Here is a 22214-nt window from a genome sequence, read left to right as displayed (position 1 = left end):
CACCTCATTACCATTCAATAGTTCATGACAGCTGATGTTTAGCATTAGACCTGGAATACTGCTATATCATTCCTCGACAACATTAAACATCATGTAAGACACATTATCCTGGTGAAGTATAGAAGTAAAGTTATGCTTTGTAATGAGGTGTTTCCTCTAAATATGTATTGACCTATAGAGAAGATACCCCTTTTATAATTCTGGGAAGAACAGAGGTGCAGAATGCTTTATGACTAATAGTATTTGAAATTTTTTTCATAACTTACACAAGCTTAACACGTAAAATTACAATTTGTGTACAAGGCAAAAGTATTCAGAAACCAGAGAGCAAAAAAGCTTCAAACTTGCATGCCTCTATTGTCTTTTGTTTGTCTGTTAAACTGAACAAGACGTGCCAGCAGGCACATCCAGAAACCACCCTGAGCCCCCGTTTCTAAGCACCGAAAAGTTGTATACGGTGTGGAACATGAGAACTTGCACGTATAAATTTGATGGAACTCTGATGTTCCATCAAAACAGGGCAACAGAAATGATACGAAATAGCTAAAATACTGAATGTGTGCTCGTTCACCGATTAAAAGTTGACTGAATGAACCGCTTATTCAATTTCTGGAGAAGTGTGATATCTGGTGCAACGTCAAGCTGTGCTCCAAGACGCTTGCTGACACTGCAGCTATGCGTACGGACCCATTTAATGCAATTACACCACATCGTGCTTGTCAGTGAAGTCAAAGTCATGCATCTTCACCGCGCAAATTCCCTTTGAACAGATTTAATCCCGGGTGTTTTCAATTAAACGTATGCAATTATATTAACAAACGGATTGGACTGAAGAGCACAAGGTGAATCTATTAGATCGTAAGAACATTTCATGAATGTTTATTTCTTGTTGAAGAGAATGTTATAACGTTTTAACACTCAAGCTGCTAAAGCTCAAGGTTCGGCTACAAACCGTTCGCAGAAACTCGCCTAGCTCTGACATCACTGCATGTTGCCTGGCAACCACCTGGCACATCTGTGCCTAGCAACGCGTTGGAGGAAGGAACGGAGGAGGATAGGAGTAGCGCCGAGGAGGAGGAAAATAAATTAATAAAAATGTTAAGGTGTTTATTTGACGGCACTCAGCGACAATACGTAATGGCGACAGTCACGGCAAAGTACGAACTCTCATCGCGAGCGGCGTCCTTTTAGCAGAAGTCCCACTAGAAGGCGCTGGAGAGCGCAACCCATTACCAAGTTCCAAGGCTTCGCTACAAAACAAAATAAAAGTCCTTGGTGAGGCGGGATTCCGGGTACCCACGGGCCGAAGGCGAGCATCGTGACAACTCGGCTATCCAGGCACACTTGCAGAGCAAGCACTTATTATGGGAACCGTATGATTGCATTGCTATGGGCAAGAGAATGAGAACAAGACAGAGGGAAAGAGATGAGACAAAAACAGAAAGAGAGAGAAAAAAAAAAGCACAGCACAGCCATGTATAGTATCGTATAGCAAGGAGGGTGGGAAAGGGAAGTGAGGGTGAAGAGGGATGATGTGAGGGTGAGGAGAATAAATGGAGGAGGGGAAGGCCGCCACTCTTTCCTCAGTCTTCGCACCACCAGCTGCCCCAGTCTTTTTAAATTAGTGCTAGACGAACATTAAAATATATGACATTAACGACATTGTTTGAACATTCAAGCTGAACATGAAAGTAACGTCATTATAATGTATTGGCGCTACCTGGGTAATAATGTTGGGTTTAATGAAGATTACAACTTACTTCACATAAGATCTGAACCGAAACACACACAGCATAATGCCTATCCTTGTTTAAGTGCAATATAATTGGATTTAACCTTACTCATCACTACAGAATAACCCAGTAGCTTGCTCCAAAAATTAAGCTAAACTTTTTTTCAAACACATCATAAATGAGTCATGCCAAGCAGATCATTTAGTGCATTTAACACTTTCTGGCATAAAAGAAATCTTCAACATTGGTACACCTCCTTTCCTCTCTCTCATTCCTTCCTTCAGCTATGTTTAGCACAGTCTACAATGAACGCCTTCCTTAAAAAGAAAAAAAAAAAGCACTAGCTGCCCTTGGTTCTGGCGACTCTAATAAGCTGTCTATAAACATTGCCGCAGATCTGGTTAGACACACTGCTAAATCTGAACAACACTTTTCGTGAAATTTACAGTGTCCATTTATTTCTGTTTAGACACATTTTCACGTGCCCATCTATGGGTACGTACAGTACAAAATGCTAAAAGGCTCCATTTTCTATACCTCGCCCAACAAAACCGATGTGTAATGCCATAAGAGATTCTCAGAATACCTATTTGGTAGTAAGGAAACAAAAATGAGTAACCATGCTTGGAAAGTATAGCATGCATATCAGATGTCTACCCATGCAACTACATGTCCAAGGGCCAGACGTGTCAACAAGACCAAGGCTTAGAAATAATTTATGCACTACACTATTTAAAGTCGCATTATCTTAGGAATACAGAAAGAAAAAATTTCTCAACGACAAAATGAGATTTTGTACTTCGACGATCACTTAACAACTGGCCACTTTGTAACGGATCAATAACAACCTTCTTTAGTAAAACTTGTTGTTGGGCTAGTTGGTGCATGTTACAAGAAAATTTGACGACGCACACCACCGAGGAAAGTAGGCGAAAGGAAAGAGCGTCAACTCGCAACTAATTTTATTCTTGCAAATCCACCGCAATATATACACCATGCCACACATGCGCAATAACGCACCATGCGTCCCATCCAACAATCGCCCACTCTCAATGCACGTGCTAGTTTAGAAACCTGTCAAAAAAATCAAATTCAGCTGAACGCAGTACCACCGACGTATCGCTAATACATATATCTTTTTTCTTTCGGATGAGGTATGCTTCTAGCATCTCTCGCTCAATCACCTCCTTGCTTCTACCTAAAATAGTGATATTGGCAAATCTTGCCTCACATCCACACGCGCTGCAGTGCATAGGCAAATGTGCCAAAAGATTATTCTTTATCGAAAGAACATGCTCCCTCGCTCGATCGTTTACGCATCGGCCGGTCTGGCCGATGTTCCCTTCCTTGTACGATGTCCGCTGTTGTGCTGCTTCTTGAAGACAAATACATCGTTCCATGTGCAACTCTAATAACTGACACTATGAGAACGTATAACAGCTATTGTAACAGCTGGTGTTCCTCAGCAGTATGACTGTCGTAACACAAATAAATACGATGTTCTGCTACACCTGCAGTGAACGTGAGTGAATGGCGCGCGCGTCACGCGTAGGACTCCGCGTTTCGGGGCGCGCTCGAAGCGGGCAAAAACGGCAAGCTTGCTTCGCCACATCGCGCATCATTCACAATGCGGCGAAGCCGTTCTCAATTCTGATCGCAGCCTAGAATATGCGTCTTTGGTTGCCCTTACCCCCTTTTTCCAAGATAGCCACGACAGGTAAGATGCAAATTCAATATAATGCACTCGTGCCGGAACTATGACACAACGCACCGCCATTGTCTTGACGACGCGAGACAAGATTTTCCTTCCGTTTTCTACTAAGTGTTCGTCACTGGCCCGTCACCTTCACCGACTTGTATATAACCCACACATGTGCACACCAGTTCTTACAAATCGTTGATGTTCACTAAATGCTCTGCGAAACCGATAAGAATGCCCAAGCTGTAAAACGAAGGCTACTAAAACATTAAACCAGGGGCAGTGGAGACGCGTACCCTGCCAAACACATCTCCCGTCACTTTACGTTAACTCCATATTCGACGTACGGTGCGCGAAACTGCGACTACCAGCGATCGTATTTCCGTCGTGTTTTCGGGGTTGCGCCGCCAAGCGCCGAAGCGTCTCGAAAGTGTCGCGCTGTACCATGCGTAGCTAGGGCGCCTTGATGACAGCGTTCCAGCGAGCCTCGATGCCAGCGTGGTGACACCCAATGACCACGCCGCGGACCACATTTGGTCAAACAGTGAAGCTATCGCGTTGTGTAATGTTGCCATATTGGGTCAGAGAGTGGACGCTGTGGACGTCATGTACGAAGGAAACACTGGCATCGCGGCGCCCTATGCGTAGCCGGACTGGAGAGACGCGCTGGAGCGCCCGCGCGTCTCTCTAGACCGGCCATGGATATATACGTAAGGCCGTGCATCCATGGTTCGGCGCTGCCCAAGTATATATATTTCCACAGCGCGTAACTATATCAATATTAGCGTGTATTATGAAGCGCGCTCTCGTGCATGCACTTACCGTTCATGTGGAAGTTCTCCGAGTCCGTGGGCACCAGGGAGAACTGTTCGGTGCACCACTCGAGCCACATGGACACGTTGTGCTTGCTCCACTGGCGCGGGTCGTTGCCTGGAATGGAGTCGCACAGAAGAGAGTTCATGGCAAAGTTAGCGGCTGCCGCCGCAGCTGCCGCAGCCGCCGCCGCCTCGGCGCTCCTCATCGGCGCTACGGGCTCGGGGAGCGAGGCGAAACCGAAGCGCAGGCCGCGGCCACCGCCGAACACCGCGCTGTGTGCGGGGCACATCCAATGCAAACACACCGCACCGTCGATGCGCGGGTGTAAGGTAAGTAGTGTACGACTATCTACCAGCGCGTTGTATCCTGGTGCAAAAGACCCGAACACGACTGGTACAAAACCTTCAGTAAGCGCGGTGTAACAAACTTAAGAGCGCAGAAGTCCACTTTGCGTTAGCAGATTCAGTGTCCCTCGGACGTAAATTAGAGGGCAAACAAAAAATGCCGTTAGCAGAGATGACTAGCACGTGAAGTATTACGCGTTAGAACGACGCACATGGCCGGTTGATCGTCAACCAACAGCGGGACTGTGAGCAAACGATGGCACAGCCTGTCGGTGATCGGCTCAGATCCCGGATTATCCTCAACATCCGAACGCTTGAGCACTGTCCGTAGGCACGGAGGGCGAAATTCGGATGGGCCGGTCAGCATGAAGACGAAAAGTAATCCGAAGGAAAAACGTCCTGTCGTGGAACGCAAAGTGGGCAGCGACGCAGGCGGATCATAACGTTGACGTCCTCGCCACATGCACGCCTTCGGTCATCGTCGAATCGCCGGCAAAGACACAAGACAACACCCGGCGACTGGCTTCGCAGTTCTGTATTCCAAGCACTTGTTCCGACACCCGCGGCCACGCAGACAACGTCTCCAGGATCAAGAAGGTGCCATGATGCGACGACTCCCGCGTTTGTTTGCGTGTCTCTCGAGTGGAAGACGAAAACAGCGACGCCGCAGCGAGAACAGCCGTGCGCCCGATTACGCCTTCGACGAAACACCAGCTGCTGCGCCCGAGATGCCGCCGGTGGTGGAAGGGAGCGAGTGAGCTCGCCGGAGAGAAAAGCGCAACCGTGGTGGTGGTTGGTGCCAGCTATTTCCTCGGGGAAACTACCGCGCGCGAGAACTGCCGCACTACAGCGGAGAGAAGGGATGACTTCGGATCGAGCCGGTGGGAGGGGTGACGGCGAGCGTTTCCTTCCCCCTTGGTCCGCTTAGTTCGTTGTTGTCTCTTTCATTCTTCTTCTCTCACCTTCCAACTCTTTCCTCCAGAAAAAAAAAGACAGGCCCCGTAGGTAGAGAGAAGGAGTGTGTGTGTTAGCCCGGTCACACAACACGCAACCAACGAGGGTGAAAGCGGTCGCCTTGGAACGCGACGGCGACGACCAAGACCACGGTCATCCGAAGGAGAAAACAAAACTAAGTCGCAAAAAAAAAAAAAAAAAACTGAATGTCGGCGCGATCTTTCTTCGCCCGTTCGTTTCATTCCTCAATTTTTTTTTCTTCGTCGCGCTATTTCTTCCTTCTTTTCTTTTTCTTTTTATCCTCTTCTCCCACTTTCTCTCGTCACCCGTTCCTTCCACCATGAGGAAAGAAAAACATTCCCCCGAAGAGTTAGTAGTGGTGCTACAGCCGTTAGGCAGCGCGCGCGCGCGCGCGAATAATGATAACGCTCGGGCCTCCGAGTGTAGGATAAAAAGAAAGAAGAAAACAAGATGCCTCAGAAAGAGAGAGAAAAAAAATCGCTGAAGCGGACGTGGAAAAACAGAAAGTGTTGAGTGGGAGAGATAGAAAAATGGTGGGAAAGAACAGAGTTGATGGCAAAAAAAAAAAAAAAAAGAGGGAAATCGCAGCGGAGCTACAAAAAGAGAAAAACCGGAGACGGACAACATCGTCGCCACTGAGCGGGAGAAAACGCACGCAACGAGATGGCCAATCGAAAAGAGAGAAAAAAAAAAAGAAAGCAACATAAAAGAAAGTCCTGAAGGAGAAATGAAGGTGAAGGGGAGTCCACTTCCTCTAAGCAGGAGGAAGTGGCGCGCTTCCAGAGACAAGACTCCATACATTTCACTCGGCAGCTTTTTCTTTTTTTCCTAAACGATCTTCCTCCGCGCATTCCTCTTTTGTTCTTTTTTTTTCTTTCCATAGCATGATCGCATCGCCACGTCGACGACATCGTCATCCCGTAAAATATACGCTCTATCGTTCGCGTTTCTATTCCTTTCTTTCTTTCCTTTCCTTTTTCACCTCGCTTCGGATGTCCGCCACGTAGGTACGTTCGGTCAGCAACGCGCACTGGACGCCGGCCAGTCTCAAGGCCACCAGGCAGTCGAGGGTGGCGAGTCAGACGAGAAAGAAAAAGGAAAGGGAAGGAAATATCAAAGATCAACAGGAGGAAAGAAACTAAATGTGGGCGGAGGCAAAAAGGAAGCCACTGGAGCCAACAATCGCCGGACACATACTGGCAGACAGAGACGGCCACGCATCGCCGACACCGCCTTCCTCCGCGCACAAAGGCACCGAGACGTAGTAAGTACGTCGAAAAAAAAAAAGGACCGAAAGAGCGGCGCGTAGATACAGTGACGAGTTACAATGGCGTCTCACGGCCTGTGTGTCTTGGCACACGCTGTCGCAGACTGGTGGGTCAAAGACTGCGAAAGTTTATATCAGAAACGCCACGCAGCAAGCAGAGGGAATCAAGCTGATATCGTTCCAACTCCTGCGTCATTTTTGTTTTGTTTTGTTTCTGTTTTCTTCTCCTCCACTACGCCCCATACGTACCGTGAGTGTTGCTTCACGAAAATCCCGAATAACACACGACTTTCGAAAAAGAAAGAAAGCTCCATTCTGCAGACTGTATCGACAATATTTTTCAGCTAATCGCGCTCCAACGTCTTGCAGAGAAGAGTCGACATGCGGCGGCGTCGCCAGCAGAGATACCCGGATGACACGAATGCCCCCTTATTGCGAAAGAATGCGTCTTAAAACGGACACTAAGCCTTACCCCGCGTGGAACCTGAGGAAGCTGTGCCGCAGACTCCCCACGCGAGGTCTATATAATTGCAGGAAGCCGCACAAGCGCTCACTGGTTTTCCGAGAAACCCATGAGGCGAAGCCCTCCGCTGCAGCCGAGGCATAATGTTTAGACGCCAAGACTCGCGTCAATGCGTCGCGTAAAATCAGACCGCGTCCATTTTTCGTCGGTCCACCTCCTGATGCGATGAATGAACAAATGAAAACGAGAGAACCAGAGTGGAGAGGCGCATTTTTCTACGCTTGGTTTCGTCACATGAGCAAGGCGCCCAGAGCTCGAGGTTCGAGCTCGAAGATGGGTTTAGTTCGTCCGTCTCACCATTTCGCCGTCATCGTCGATCGCCTGCGCAGCTTTCACCTTCACTGCCACGACATCACGGGAGATAAACTATCCACCACCACCGCCACAACGTGATTTGGAACTCCTGCTTTAGCGGTAATAATGTGCGTACGGACGGCGGACAGGCCAACCACTGAGCTACAGCGCAGCATCGTGCATGGTAACTTCAGCGCGGTTTTGCGCAGCCCGCAGGTTCTCAGATGACACGTTTGCTGTCTATACGCAAGTATTCCGGAGGATACAACTTTCAAAACTGTAGCGAACGAAGACTAACTGATGCGCATCGTAAGGACGTGTGTACTGCTCCTTGTGCACGATGGCGGGTGCCCGATGGACCTGCTATTGTCGTATAGGCCGGAAGAACCGCTGAAGTCCGACATTTCCTCTCTTTCTCGTAAGGCGAAAGCCTTGGATGCCTCAACATACGCGAAAAGAGACCATCGGCGTCGGCGTCAACACGAATGATGCAAAAAATCATCATCATACGGTAACGCGATGTCGCTACTCTATGACGTCACCATGACGTCAGAAGTCGCTAATTTTTTCACGTCATCACGACGTCACTATGGTGTCAGATAACGACGTGATCACATGACAACGTCACGTGGTCAAATGTGGGCCGATCCCGGAGGCATTGCAAAACCACGTGAAGTGCAGAAAGTTTCCAATGCCACCGCTCTCGGAGGCAGTGCAAAACTACGATGGGTGCATAAAGCTTTCGGGTGGGTGGGCACTGCAATCTACCAAGAAAAAAAAATGTGGCTTTTGCCTTCGAGTCGTCTTAGGCGAATGCATACGGGATCGTGTAATTTTTTACAGGCAACGTAGGAAACTCGTCGTCGTCATTATCCAAGCAGCGTCCACACCGGGAATTCACGGAGTTCAAACAAATCTGCGTCACCGCCACGAGGCAAACCATGAGAAAAACAAATTGGTATAAGAAATGAAAGCGCCAGAGGCATAGTCTCAAAGGAATGCCAAAAATTATGCTATGGGCGGTACTTAAAGCTACCACGTAATTTCGCTTTACCTGCTTTTAACAAGTTTTGAACGTAACTCTGCGACCGGTTAATCGCCTCATGTCCAGCGGTGTGCGAACATTCGAATATTCGATCGAGCAGTGTCCCATCGAACTGTTATACGACTGCTCATAAACACGAATATTTTTCAGATAGGTTAAGAATATTTCGAAATGTCAACAGCACTCAAATATAGACTCAAAACTGATACAAAAAGACAATTGATTCTATACGCGCGCGCTTAGCATATTCAAGAAACATGACAGCTTACGTAGTGTAGCGGGCCACGTCACTCGCGGAGACCGACTGCTAATTTATTTATTTATTTATTTATTTATTTATTTATTTATTTATTTATTTATTTATTTATTTATTTATTTATTTATTTATTCCTAATTCTCTATGTTTTTAATGCTATAAATAAGGACATTGAGGGACATTGGCATGTGAAAAAAAAATACTACTTGAAAAAAGGCTGTTCAATATTCGAAAGGTGTTCGTAAAGTATCTGACTGCATTCGATTCGCTTATATCGGTAAACGAATCGTATGCGATTCGTTCTCACAATTCACAATCCGCACGCCCCCATAAAATGTTTTCATATTAACGCGCTGCAAGCGGTCATGTTACCGTGTAGCAGACATGGCGGTAATGAAATTACAGTAATTTTAATTACCTTTTGCCGTAATGAGTAGTGTGATGGGTTACTTTTGGCTGGTAATTTAGTAATGTAATAACTAATAAGTTCGAGCCAGTAATTTCAAGAAAATTACTCATTAAGCTCCCCATTTACTCTTGACTAAAATATAACACATCCGCTTCTCTTATGAAATAAAAAAGGACAGAAAAGAAAGAAAATAAAAACATGTCAAAGACAAGTTAATCCGAGTGCCAAACCACAAGCTAGGAAATGAGGCAGGCCAAAAGAAGAGCCTGAAAGCAAATGAAAACACAGAAAGGCCTGAAAACACAAAAAATGTCCCGAGAAAACATTAAATGCACGAAAAAAGCAAGCTGCTTCTGCGATGCAAGAAAGATATGTCAGATTTCAATGTACATATGCTGTAAATAAAGTGTACATGAGTTAGAGCGCGAGTGATGAACTTTCGTTTCAAAGTAACTGACATTACTTTTGCAAAAGTAACAGTAATGTAACGTCAGTATACCTTCGGCCAGCTGTAATTTGTAACGCAATTCAGTTACTTTATAGGAGCACTTTTGCCAGATCTTGAGTACGTAACAAAACCACGTCCTTTATGTCACACGCCCATCCTCCTCCGGCTTCTTGTTCAGCGCCAGCTACCCAGATGACTATTCACGGCCACCTATATGGTAGTGGTGAGTAGTGTGTGTAACGCCAATGGGAGAAAACAACAGCGACTAAAGAATAAGAAGACGAAACGAGGGAAGGACAAAGGAGGACGGGGCGAGGGGGAGGGAGGGGGCCAAGGGAGCCCGCCGTTCAGTCGCTTCACGCTGATCGCGTTGTTTTTGATGGAAGGCGTTCAACGTAAACGTCCCAACAGCAGCCGTGAACAGCGGCGCCAGGCAGAGTTGGCCAGCTACCCCAGACCCACCACCACCACCACCGAGAGAAGAGTTTGGTTGCGCTCCTCGGGCGGCGGTAGTCATTTCGTCCGCGAGGATACGTATTCCAACGACGCTGGTAGGGGCAAGCGGAAAGAAATTACCCCCGTGGGGCTACGCAAAGCAAAAAAAAAAAAATTAAACAACAACGGACAGATGTATAAGAAGGTAATGGTGCATGGGCAAAGCCGGAGGTTGTAAACAAAACAGCAACCACATGATAGCGGAGGAGGGAAGCATATATATGAGAGAGAGAGATACAGCGGTGAGAGGACGAGAGGTGTCGATTCCAGCGAAAAAGGGAGTCGATCGCGCTGCCGTTCCACGAACGGAATTGTGCTCGCCCCTCGCGGCGGTCCGGCCCCGTGACGTCAGAGAAGGGCTTCGCGCGCACGGCATCGCAATAACACGATGCTAATTGAGGCCAGCGACGCGATTCGGTATGCGCGCGAGAATTTTTTATTATTTTTGTTCAAAGTGTGAGAAGCGCGAGTGCTGCCTTTATTTGCGCAAGCTTTTTTACAGCGAGCTTTGGCGACGCACGGCGGCGGAATTAAAATGCAAGCTCGCCACTGAGCGAGCGCCTATAAACTAATCGCAGCTATATACTGCTGTGGGCAACTCGCGCAAGCAGGAAAGTCGTGCGATACATAAAGACACACGGAGGGGGGTAGAGACGGAGGGTAGGAGGAGGGCTCTGTATACGCGTGAGTCAAGGCGAGGCGCAGTGAAACGAACGCCTGCTATCGTCGTGCACATTTTACGCGTGTATTTCGTTTTTTTTTTTTATTGGCAATCAGCGATGAACGATAAAGCAAGAGATGCGCCGCGAGAAAAACAAGAAAAAAAACAAGAACCGAGCCGGCAACTTTGCTGACGCCGCGCTGTTTTGTCCTGTCCAGGCGTGGATTAAAAGAAAACAATTTAAACAAGAGCGTAAGAAATTTCTGCACTCGCACAAGGGTAGACGATTAGAAAATTAAACGCCTTTTTACAAATGCCCTCGAAGGCAACGTTAACAGAGCGCCCTCCTCTTTATTCTTCTTCCTCTTTTTGTTCTCTGTTACTATTAATAGTTTCATAATGGTTCTTTCGACTCTTACAAAAGAACAGCCTCGATGATTATTACGAAGCATACTGTCCTATCGTGCCTTTAATATGACCACAGGCTCGCGGTAGTGCGAAAGTATATAAACTCTGTGTTAAAGTTTTCGAATTGAACAATGAGAGCATTCCCCAGCGAACAGCAGCTATAGGAGCCTAAACTGTAACTAAGGCCAGCATGGTGAGCGGGAAAGTCAAAAGGCCCGTTTAAAAGCCATAAATGTTTAACGGCAAGTCAACCCTTAAAGAGAAGGCGTGTGACGTATAACAGCAAGCGACCGCATCCGATTTTTCCATTATACCTCGTAGTCATATGCCATGGACCACTAATCGCTTTACCATTTCATCATGTCATGTCGTCGTATTCGCTCGCTGCTCTCCGCTTCAGCTGCTCTTTCTTTTTTTTTTTTTACCTTCTTTAGCTCAGCGGCGTTCAAACACTTGTATACATGGTTTCAGAAGGAGTCTTCAGGGACTCGATCGTATACAATTGACATCTTCATTGACTTCTTTAATGAAGCAGGTCTCCGAATGCATAAATTTCAGAAGGGGGCTAACACTGGTGCTGGATGCACGTATATATAGTATGCTGAACAAATATAGGACGGCGACGCATTCGCGGTTTAAGGCACTTGCTGCGCATCGCATATACGTGCTTCTGATCGTGCTCAAATTATGGACGATTCCTTCGGGTACCACGCATTTCAATCTTATATACCTACGCTTGCTCATTACGGAAAGTATACACAGAGACGACGGACAGGGAGGCAAACATAGGAACGGAGGAGCACGCAGAGCGCCGTGCAATGTATTGCGGCTCCTCGGCCCAAAGCGACCCGCGTTCACACTTTCGACAAAACGCAGGCGGCATGCTGCCGTCACCAGGACGTGCGGCAAGCTGTCGGCCCGACCGCAAAAACGCACTGCGCTATACATGTAGTGCCCCTTGCGCCACTGCAAGCAGTCACGTGGCAGTTTCGGCACCATTACGCCCTCTCTGGCGCGTGTGCGCGCTTTCTGAGACTATCGAATATGGGCCCTCGCGTCCTTCAGCCGCTCTACGAGCAACACGCGCAGATAACTCAGGTGCGAATTACAGCCTCATTTCTTTTTTCTTCTTTTTTTTCTTTCATTTGTACGTGCTACAGCTTCTTCAAAATCTCCCTCACTGCTTCTCTACTGGGTCGCTGGGGAAATCCGTAAATGCACAGCTTACCGCCACAGTCCTCGTGACCGTTCAATCGATCGAAATAATTCGAACAGCGGCGAATATAGAGAGCAAGGCAAATTAAGTTACTCGTACCATGTCAAATTTCAGTTCCCTGGCTCACGCGCAGTATAGACGCAGAAACGAGCTTCCATCGCAGCGCTTATTCACAATAAGCGTTCCTCGCTTTCTATCAAAATACGTTATATCGCACTTTCAAGAACACCAGACGGTCGAAATTTCCGGAGCCCTCCGCTATTCGGAGTGCCTCTAATCATATATATCGTGGTTTCGGCGCACAAAACCCCAGAAGTTAATAATAACTAAGGTTCCTGGTCAGGAACGGCTCGATTCACGGGCAGTATACACCCATATGCGCACTGTTCGGGAATTTCGAATCAACGTAGCGTAACTTTCATGAACAGTCCTGTCCAAATATATTGCAAAGACCTTCGAGGCGCCTATTTGCCTCGTCCCGCGATTCGCCACTATCACCACGATGGTAATCGGAGGTGAAAGCACAGACAAAAAAAAAAAGAGGAAAAGACAGATGAAGCGGCTGACTTGTCAGGCGCCACCCTCTGAAGGCAGGTCAGCGACGTACACAGTTCCAATAACGCATGCGAGTGAAATTCTCACGCGGGCTATAATTCTCACTCGTAAAAAGCCAAGGCTACATAACCGCGCGGCACATCCCATGCTCGCGGCTTCCTTCTTATATGCAGGACAGGCATCGAGCATGCATGTTCGTGCATGCACGATAACCTCCTCCCTTCACGTTTTCACCGAGCTCGTATATTTCGAATCCCTGCACGACAACCTCATGCCACCAAGGAGGTAAAGAATAACGATTAGAAAGAGATAAAGAAACGACACGCGGTTCACCCAAAGCCACGTGCGGGAAAAAAAAAAGAAAAAGAAAAAAGTGACACTGCTCCCAAACGAGAAGGCGCGAACAAGAGATCCAATCAATGAGCTTCGTGGCGCCAATCGTTCCTAATTTGTTTATTTTTCGTGCAAGCCCCGCGAGAGCGATGATTCCCTCCGCGTATACGTGCGCGAAATCATACCTGACGATAATTACTGTTTTGGAATAATCGTCGTCTTCAAGTCCACATGCATAGCGAAGGCCGCTACCAACGATCAACACCGGCCGTTATCGTACACGCGCGCACAGACGGTTCACCTCTGGTAATAAAAAAAAAGAAAAAAAAGAAACGTGGTTAAACACAGTGCCAGAAGCGAGTCGAATAAAATAATTATCGAACATTCCCAGGAATAAGTAGCCCGGCCATTCTTGTCACTGGTATATAAAACGATGTTCACGTCCGACTGTAATCCTTCTGTTAACACGTGCAATAATACGTACAATATCTGGGGTTTTACGAGCAAAAACAACAATATAGTTATGAGGCACGCCACAGTGAAAGACTCCGGAAATTTCGACCATCCGGTGTTCTATAACGTGCACTGACACCGCGCAGTACACACGGGCCTCTAGCATTTCGCCTCCTTCGAAATGCGACCTCCGCTACCTTCGGATTAGCAGCCGCGGCACCGTAACCACTGTACCACCGCGGTAAAATGTTGGTTTTGCATACTGTGCATAACGTTGGTTATGCTTGCTAACGTAGCGGCTCGTGGACCAGCCTTTGTCGAAGTAACCAATGGTTACTTTCGTTACAATGACACTTGGGTTACATCGACAAAGACTGGTCGACCAACCGAGACGTTACAAATACACTGTGCGAAGCCAACGTGCGTCGCACTCTCGCTTTTGCTGCTTATGTATATATGTATTTATATATATGGCCCAGCTTTTGTTGTTGGCACTTCAGGTAGACAGACGGTTTCCATATTTCGGGAAACACCATGATCATCTGTTGCTCGCCTTGCTCGGTTTACCAGCATAAGCGTAATGCACTTTTTTCTTCGCGGTTAATCTTGCGGTTGCTTCAAGTACTTACTCTAACATAAGCAAACACTTAAGACAGCACGCTTGTGCGTATGTACTAATGGCACGGGAGTAATTCTCGATGCTCAAGTCTCTCTCCTAGCGGCATACAAAGCGAGGGCATCGGAAAGGGAAGCGAAAGCGAAAGTACTGTAAGACAATGGCGCGTCGAGAGTGAACACAAGGCACGCACGGCGCTTCGCAGCTGATGACCACACCAAGCAAAGCACGCGGTCGAATTATCCTTTTTCATGTTTTCATTTTCCCCTTCGTTGTTATTGTTGTTGTGGCGTGGCTTTACGCAGTCGCCAGTGCGTACTGCACTCTCTCGTTCATACAAGGTGGCGTAGTAAATGTGCCGGTTACGTGCTTCAGGTCGCAATGCGTCAGCTTTGGGAGGCATACAATCTAGCAAACGACTGCAGTGGTTTGTGGGAAGCATATACCGTATTCACTCGTGTATAATGCAAACACCGGGAAATTTCGGCTACCAAGGTGATTAGAAGTCATGCTAGCGCATTTCTCTCGCGCATACACTGCTAAACCATCACTGACTTTTTCTTTTTTTTTTCCAGGTCAGGTTTGTTTTGCTCGATGATAAAGAACGGGTTGCAACGCTGAAGGTGTTTCGACAGCGCATCCAAACTCCCTAAAACTCGCCAATAGAGGCATTTTAGTGGTAGTGCCCAGTACTGAAACTCTCTAATATAGAGTCTTTGCACTGGAGAAACCAAGGCGTTGGGGCCCCGAGCTCTTGCGTTCCTTTCTGCTCCCAAGCGCAACCGTGGAAAGTACAAGGAACACAAGGGCTTATACGTACGCAAGCCGCTTTGGGACCGAGCACTCAAGCGCTCTAATACCACCAAAATGTGCTACTATGACTGAATGACTATATAGCTATAGGATAACAACAACTAACTATAGCTAACAGGCTATCCAAGTTACGTATTATACGCGAGACAATGCGGTACGTGGCTCCCGCGGGCACAAGGCGCGACGGCGTGAAGAGGTTCACCGTCCGCGCAGCGTCACTCACGCAATGCGCGCGCGGCCATTGTCACCGCGGCGGCGGCGGCGCAAGGTCGGCGCGCGTCACAATGCCGAGCACACCTCTTCTTCCCTCCCTCGGGGCCAGCAGGTGCGTGCTTGCGCGCTTCTCTGCACAGGCACAGGTTCCAGAAAGGAGAGAGAGAGAGAGTGGAAGAGTGGGAGCGACTGTTGAACGTCGTGCAAACGGCGCTTTAATTTCCTCGCGGAGGAAAAAAGCAGCTGCGCGTCCCGCTTTTTCTTTTCTTGCTCCAGTGCGTAGGCTGAACACTGCGAAAGCAGAGCGGGGCGGGATTACCTCGGCAAGTCTACTGCGAGTCTGTAAGAGCAAGACGGGAGGAGAAGAAGAGACGGAGGCCACTCGTTATAATATATCGGCTGCATATTCGCTTGATTACGTTTACATTACGGCGTGCCGTTACCTGGGGGATAACGCCACGCATTAAGACGGGAACAAAGAAGACACAGCGTACACGGAATGAACTGTCAGTTGATATTTCTTTAGCGCAAACTGATTCAGAAACAAGGGAAGAAAAAAAAAGTGCGACACACACAAGCGCTTAGGTCCACTTAGGTCCCAGGGATAACGTCCGACTTACGAAGCCCGGGTGTGCGTCGCCATTTTTTCGTCCTTTATCTTTGAAATTTGCGCTAAAGTATCAACGGATTACCAACGAGCCCAAACATGCGCACTGACCGTCAGTTACATAACTATGTGAACAAACTTGTCCAAAGCAAGTTTATGCTTTTGGTTGCCGCCTTCTAAAACCTTTGGTTGCCGCCTCAAACTGCGCTGGGGACGAGACACCAAGGTAGAAGAAGAGAGGGCGAACGCGGGCTAATTAACAAGTGATTTACCACACAATCTTGCCTCCTCGAGCAATGCACGTGCGCTAGAAGAGTCATGACCGCGTGACGATAGTGCACTCCCCTACCAAGGCCCTTATCTACCCAAGAACACTGCGAAAGCAAATTTTCTTTATTTTCTCGGGTAGGACAATGTCTTTGTGGGAGAGTGGGGCCGAACGACGATAACAGAACATCCTCAGGACGTTCAATATTCATCCTAAAACCAGCGACGCAGAATCCCGGCCGCGGCGGCCGCCTTTACGACGGAGGCGAAAATGATAGAGGCCCACGTACTTGTAGATTTAGGCTGAACGTTAAAGAACCCCAGGTGGTCGAAATTTCCGGAGCCCTCAACTGCGGCGTCCATCGTATCCGTATCGTGGTTTTGGGACGATAAACCCCTATAATTATTATGATAAGCCAGAGACGGAAAGGACAGACCCGCACGGTCAAATTAACGCGCAAGGGAATGAGTGGACAGGCACATCTATGCAAATTCTCTTCGAGTTGGGCAGCGGTATACTCACACCACTGCAGTCTTTGAAGCTGTCGCTGAGCGGAGCCTCTTGGCAATTCTTCGGTTGGGACCGACTGTGTGGATGTGCGCGACGGAGCCCGTTGGCCGGCATCTATACACCCAGCCGACGCGCGCACGCGTTATCTCGCTCACGAAGTTGTAGTCGCCGCAAAAGCGACCGCCGCGCACGGCGCGTGAAATACGGGTCCGTTCACCCTCGGCGAGTCCTCGCGCGCGCGGTTTACGTACACCTGCGGAGCTGCGAGAGTCAAGATGGGCTGCCCTGCTGGAATAATCCCTTCGACGAAGCGCGCTGCCACAGCAGTGCCTCGCCGCCAACCGGACGTCCGGTTCGTTCTTTCTCGGCCACACCGGAGAGAAGCGAACCGGCACCCCCGTCCGTATCTGTGCGCCACGGTGGAGGAGGTAGTGCTCTGGTCCGCACACGTATACCACTGCCAAGTGCCGTGGGCGGCCACGCAGTTGAGTTGTGGGAAGTAACCGCAGACCTTGTTGAATGCACAGGTGTGCAGTGCATGGCTGCAGTGGCCGGGAAACGTCATTGATAAAGACTTTGCGCGCATCCTAAGTGCCATCCGACACAGTGTGCCCGGTGCGACGATGCTTTCTTGTGCTCAGCGAAAATAAATAAATAAATAAATAAATAAATAAATAAATAAATAAATAAATAAATAAATAAAGTCGACATGTCCAGAGACTATCCACGACGACTCAAGTAAGCCCGATAGGCTTTCCTCACAGCGGAATTCAAATGGACGCTCACGGGAATACTATAGAGAGAGGGAACTCTTTAGTGAAAGGCAGAGAACTGAGCCGCGGCGTATATAAATCGCTGACTTGCCACAGCGCGTGGGGAAGAGGCGGGGGCGTGCGCTTGTAGAGTCATTGTGTGTGTGCATGCAACGTAGAACTAAAGTTTGTCTAGCTGGTCGATACTATATATGCCTAAATATGTAAACAGACATTTTACCGCACACCTCTGTTGCGTGAGGCAGGCTAAAGGGCCTAAGACACAGTCAAATCATACAGTGCTCTGCATGATAGAAAGCACGCAACGTTCACAGAGCGCACGCACATCAGCATACGCTCGACACTCAAATAAAATGTGTTCCAATGTTTCGACCGAGCCTCCAGTATATAGACTTGCCGCTTGACCGAAACGCGACCGTATAGGCTGTTTCCATAGGCAGTGTTTAAACGAAGCCGATGGTACAGATTCCTAATGTGGAGGGATTCTGAATGGGGCTCTAATTGATCTGAGGTGTAGCTCGATTGAGTAAAGGAAAGCATGATGATGTGTCGCAAAGTTCTAAAGCCTTTTGGTGCCGGCTCCACCCCGCTTCCCGATCTCGTACACGGTGGAGCTTTATCCCCCGCTCCAGGGCCACGTACCTTATACCAGCCCTAATCAGCGGCTGCATTTTGTTATAGACATTGAGCATACTGCCGAAATTAACCTTGCGCAAACAAAACTTCGACATACTGATACCAACAATGCCAGATTGATTATGTGTGCCGCACTCTCGCACGCATATAGTCCGGCTTGACACACACCCACGGGCACATGGCAAGCGCCTCAGCTGATAATGACCAGCTAGAATGATAAATAATTCTTGGGGTTCTACGTCCCAAAAGCACGATACGATTATGGGAGACACCGTAGTGGTAGGGCTACGAAAATTTCGACCCCCTGGTGGTTCTTTAGCGAGCACCTAGATCTAAGTGCACGGGCCTCTAGCATTTTGCCTCCATCGAAATGCAGTCGCCGCGGTACGGATTCGATGCCGCGACCTTCGAGTCAGCAGCCAAGCACCGTAAGCAATATAGACCACCGCGGCGGGTGGTTGGAGTGATTCAACGCGCTTTACGTGGAATAACCGGCAATGTCTTTTGAGCCGACGTTTCAACACGGGGACTCGCCTTCGTCGGCGACTCAACGAATATTCAAGTCCCCTTGTCGAAATGTCGGTTCCGTAGGCGTCTCTCATGCTTTATCATACCTCATCATTCCAACTCTCCATCCCGCTGTAAACAACTGCATATTTCGGACCCCCCAACGCCCTTAACACCATCCACACTGGAACGCGGTCGTGAATCCAACTCTCGACCTACTGCTCATCGGCTGATTACCCCGCGACTAGCCAATGGAAAAAAAGCACGGGGGCGACCTTGCCGTAAGCGTTGAGTGCTCGAGAACCATTGGCGAGGAGAGAAAGAGAGAGAGAGAAAAAAAAAAGGAACTGCTGAAAAGAAATAGCAAACTAAAAAGCAGTACACGGCTAGAAAAAAAAAAAAAAAAACACAGGGTGGACACTTCTCGTGCAGAAGACCAGTACTCCGAACTCGATGAAGTGGCGATAGAATGGGACGAGAGGTAAAAAAAAAGCAAGAAATAAGAAGATATACGACCGCGGCTTGAGAAATTCCGTCGCCTTCCAAGTGCGACGTTCCCCGTTTAATTTCCAGCAAACGTCCTTGCACTCAGCCCAGTCGCGGAATTACTGCGAAAAAAGAAAAAAACTAAAGGAAAGAAACTGGCCGCAATGGTATTCGGTAAAACCCGAAGAGTTCGTGCGGGAGAAGCAAAGGTGAAAAAAAAAGGTTAATAAAAAAAAATAAACGCGACGAGCGGGCGTCCTCGGTGCAAGTGCACCGAGCAACGAGAGTTCGGGAATCGCGCGAACAAACAACGGTATACCACAGCCACACTGCAGTACGCTTTTTCCCTCCTGTGACACAGGCACAAGTGCGGCATACACAGTACGTCTACATAGGTCAGCTGTTATATGGCTTTTTGAAATATATATATATATATATATATATATATATATATATATATATATATATATATATATATATATATATATATATATATATATAAAGATAACGCAGTTCCAGATGATTACAGCCGATTACCAGCGCGCGTCCAGAAGCATCGAAGATCCAAGTCGACGCAAAGCCGTAATGCTGGCACAAAGATAAAAGAGAGAGAGTTAAAGAGGGAGCACCGATTTTTGTATTCTGGCAATGCGCGCGCGAGGTTTTCCTCAATGAACGGAAACTAAAAAGAAAGAAAACACAGATCCTAAACGTCCCCCGAACGGCGGCTTGAGCGAGGTCGCGATCCTCAGAGGACGTTGTCACAGTCCCTGGACGCATGACTGTGTCCGGGGGAGTGGGGGCCTACTTAGTACGAGAGGCTCGCACGTACACACATCATAGACACCAGGGAGCCTGCAGCAGAAGCCAGCGGCAACATCCTCGGACAAGCCGCTTAAAACACACTCGCACACAGACAGACAGACATACAGAGTTAGCGGACGGCTATGGTGCAGATCCGCGCATCCGGCCAGGCAGCCGGCCCACTGCGGGGTCTCACCCATGCTTGGCGAGCAAGGCAGCGCCCAGACGAGAACAGACCTTGACGACGGCAACAGCCAATCTAGATGAGGGAAGGGTTGAAGTATGGCGAAAGCGAACAAGATAAAATAAATAAATGGAGAGAGAGACAGACGAGCTCGACAACCCGCTACACACGTCGCCGCAAGCATACGCGCCTCGCCGCGTAACGGCAGTGACTGACCTGAACCAAGGGCACCCACGTGTTTTCTTCGACCAGGACAGCGGCGCGGCACAAGACGCCACAACAGGACGACAACCACTCCCCCCCCCCCCCCCTCGCTCAATCCTTGCCTCTCTGCAGCCTTTTGTTTTCATTCTTTTTTGTTTCATTTCGAGCGAACGATTAACGGCGGCCCAGTAGGAGAAAGAGACACTCCCGGGCTGCGGACGGTAATTAAACTTCGCCGCTCGGCGCATACGCAGACTCGCACTCGCAGCACTGGCTCTTTGACTGCGCAGAGCTAACTGTACGAGCAGTGAGGCCTACAGCTGCGGTAAAAGAGAGTGGGTAGCGAATCAGAGGAAAGAAGGAAAGTTGTTTGATTGCCTGTTGTGGTCCGAAAGTGACCCCGAAGTTGTGATCCCAAACACCAAGTAGACTTGCCTCGCGGGTTCACAAACTAGCCGAACCGAAGCCGCAGCCACCTCGCAAGGCATCGGTCGAACATCACTCTGTGGGCAAATCCAAAGGGTTGAACAGTGGTATCTGCTAAAACCCAGGCGTCTGGGAAACTATACGGAATATTCATATCGTTAATCAGTACTGGGGATGCCAGACGCTGCCATGGTTGGTCGGTTTGGTGAGTTTATGTGGTTTAACGTCCCAAAGCGACTCTTATAAGCTACCAGCACGTCGTAGTGGAAGAATCCGGATAATTTTAACCACCTGAGGCCCTGAAATTGCAGACTACACGGGCCTCTAGCACTTCGACTCCATCGAAATGTGATCGCCGCAACCGGGATCGGACTGGTGCAGTTCGTGTCACCAGCAGAGCACAGCAACCACATTATAGCTATGAAGCGACAAACAAAGACCATTTGCTCGTGGCTCTGTTTTGCGCTGTCGGGCGGCCCACGGCTATGCAGCTACAAATACGGGACCGTCATAACTGAGCTCTTTTGTTGAAACCAGGGTCCGAAGGCGTGGTACTGATGTCACCAAGAAAGGACCGTGAGCCGTGGGTCCTCGACACTCACGATGACAGCGGTGGGATGCGAACACGCACATTTAAAGAAACTGCTGACGACACGCCCGAAACTATATCTCCACACACAGCCCGCGTAACGGGGGCTTCAGCCTGAAGAGGGAGTTTTAACATAACTGAAAGTTCATGTTACGTTGGCGAATGGAAAAGCAGACGTGCAAAAATGGATGCGAGCGGACAACAAGAGGAACAACACAGAATTGGACTAAGCAGAGAAGGGAAAAAGAAATAGGAAAGAAAAGTTGCAATATCGTTCAATAAAACTTGCTGCTGGGCGAGTTGGTTCATATTTGGAAGGAAAAAGTATTGATTATTGATTATTGAAAAAAATATTGAGTTGAAAGTTCGCGCTCGTCCGAGTCTCCGGAGTCCGTGTTTTTATGTGTGTGCGCATCAATATTTTTTCCTTCCAAAAAGTTGCAAGGTGTCGGATAAGAAATAGGAGAGAAGGCACCACCGCTTTCTGGTCACCTTACGGAGACACCGAAGAGAAATAAAACGCCAGTTGGCGCCTTATGCAGATCGTGCTTCATAAGGCGAGAGAAGACGTTTTTTTCTTTGGCGTCTCTCTTTCAGGTGACCATGCAGAAACGGGTGGCACCAATTAAGCGAGTTCTACCAACTTCG

The 22214-nt window shown here is 48.3% G+C and overlaps 1 protein-coding gene across 3 annotated transcripts in view; it reads right to left on the bottom strand.

Moving 5' to 3' along the window:
• LOC119383746 (ets DNA-binding protein pokkuri) overlaps window positions 1-22214 on the bottom strand; it is a 150874-nt gene that overhangs the window by 18026 nt on the left and 110634 nt on the right. For all 3 annotated transcript variants that reach the window (XM_037652044.2, XM_037652041.2, XM_037652043.2), the window contains exon 3: window positions 4255-4362. In XM_037652044.2, the coding sequence (XP_037507972.1) occupies window positions 4255-4362 (108 nt within the window). The remainder of the gene's footprint in view (window positions 1-4254; window positions 4363-22214) is intronic.

This window comes from Rhipicephalus sanguineus, chromosome 2 (genome assembly GCF_013339695.2).
Source record: "Rhipicephalus sanguineus isolate Rsan-2018 chromosome 2, BIME_Rsan_1.4, whole genome shotgun sequence".
Classification (NCBI taxonomy): domain Eukaryota; kingdom Metazoa; phylum Arthropoda; class Arachnida; order Ixodida; family Ixodidae; genus Rhipicephalus; species Rhipicephalus sanguineus.
This window is presented reverse-complemented; position numbering and strand designations above follow the sequence as displayed.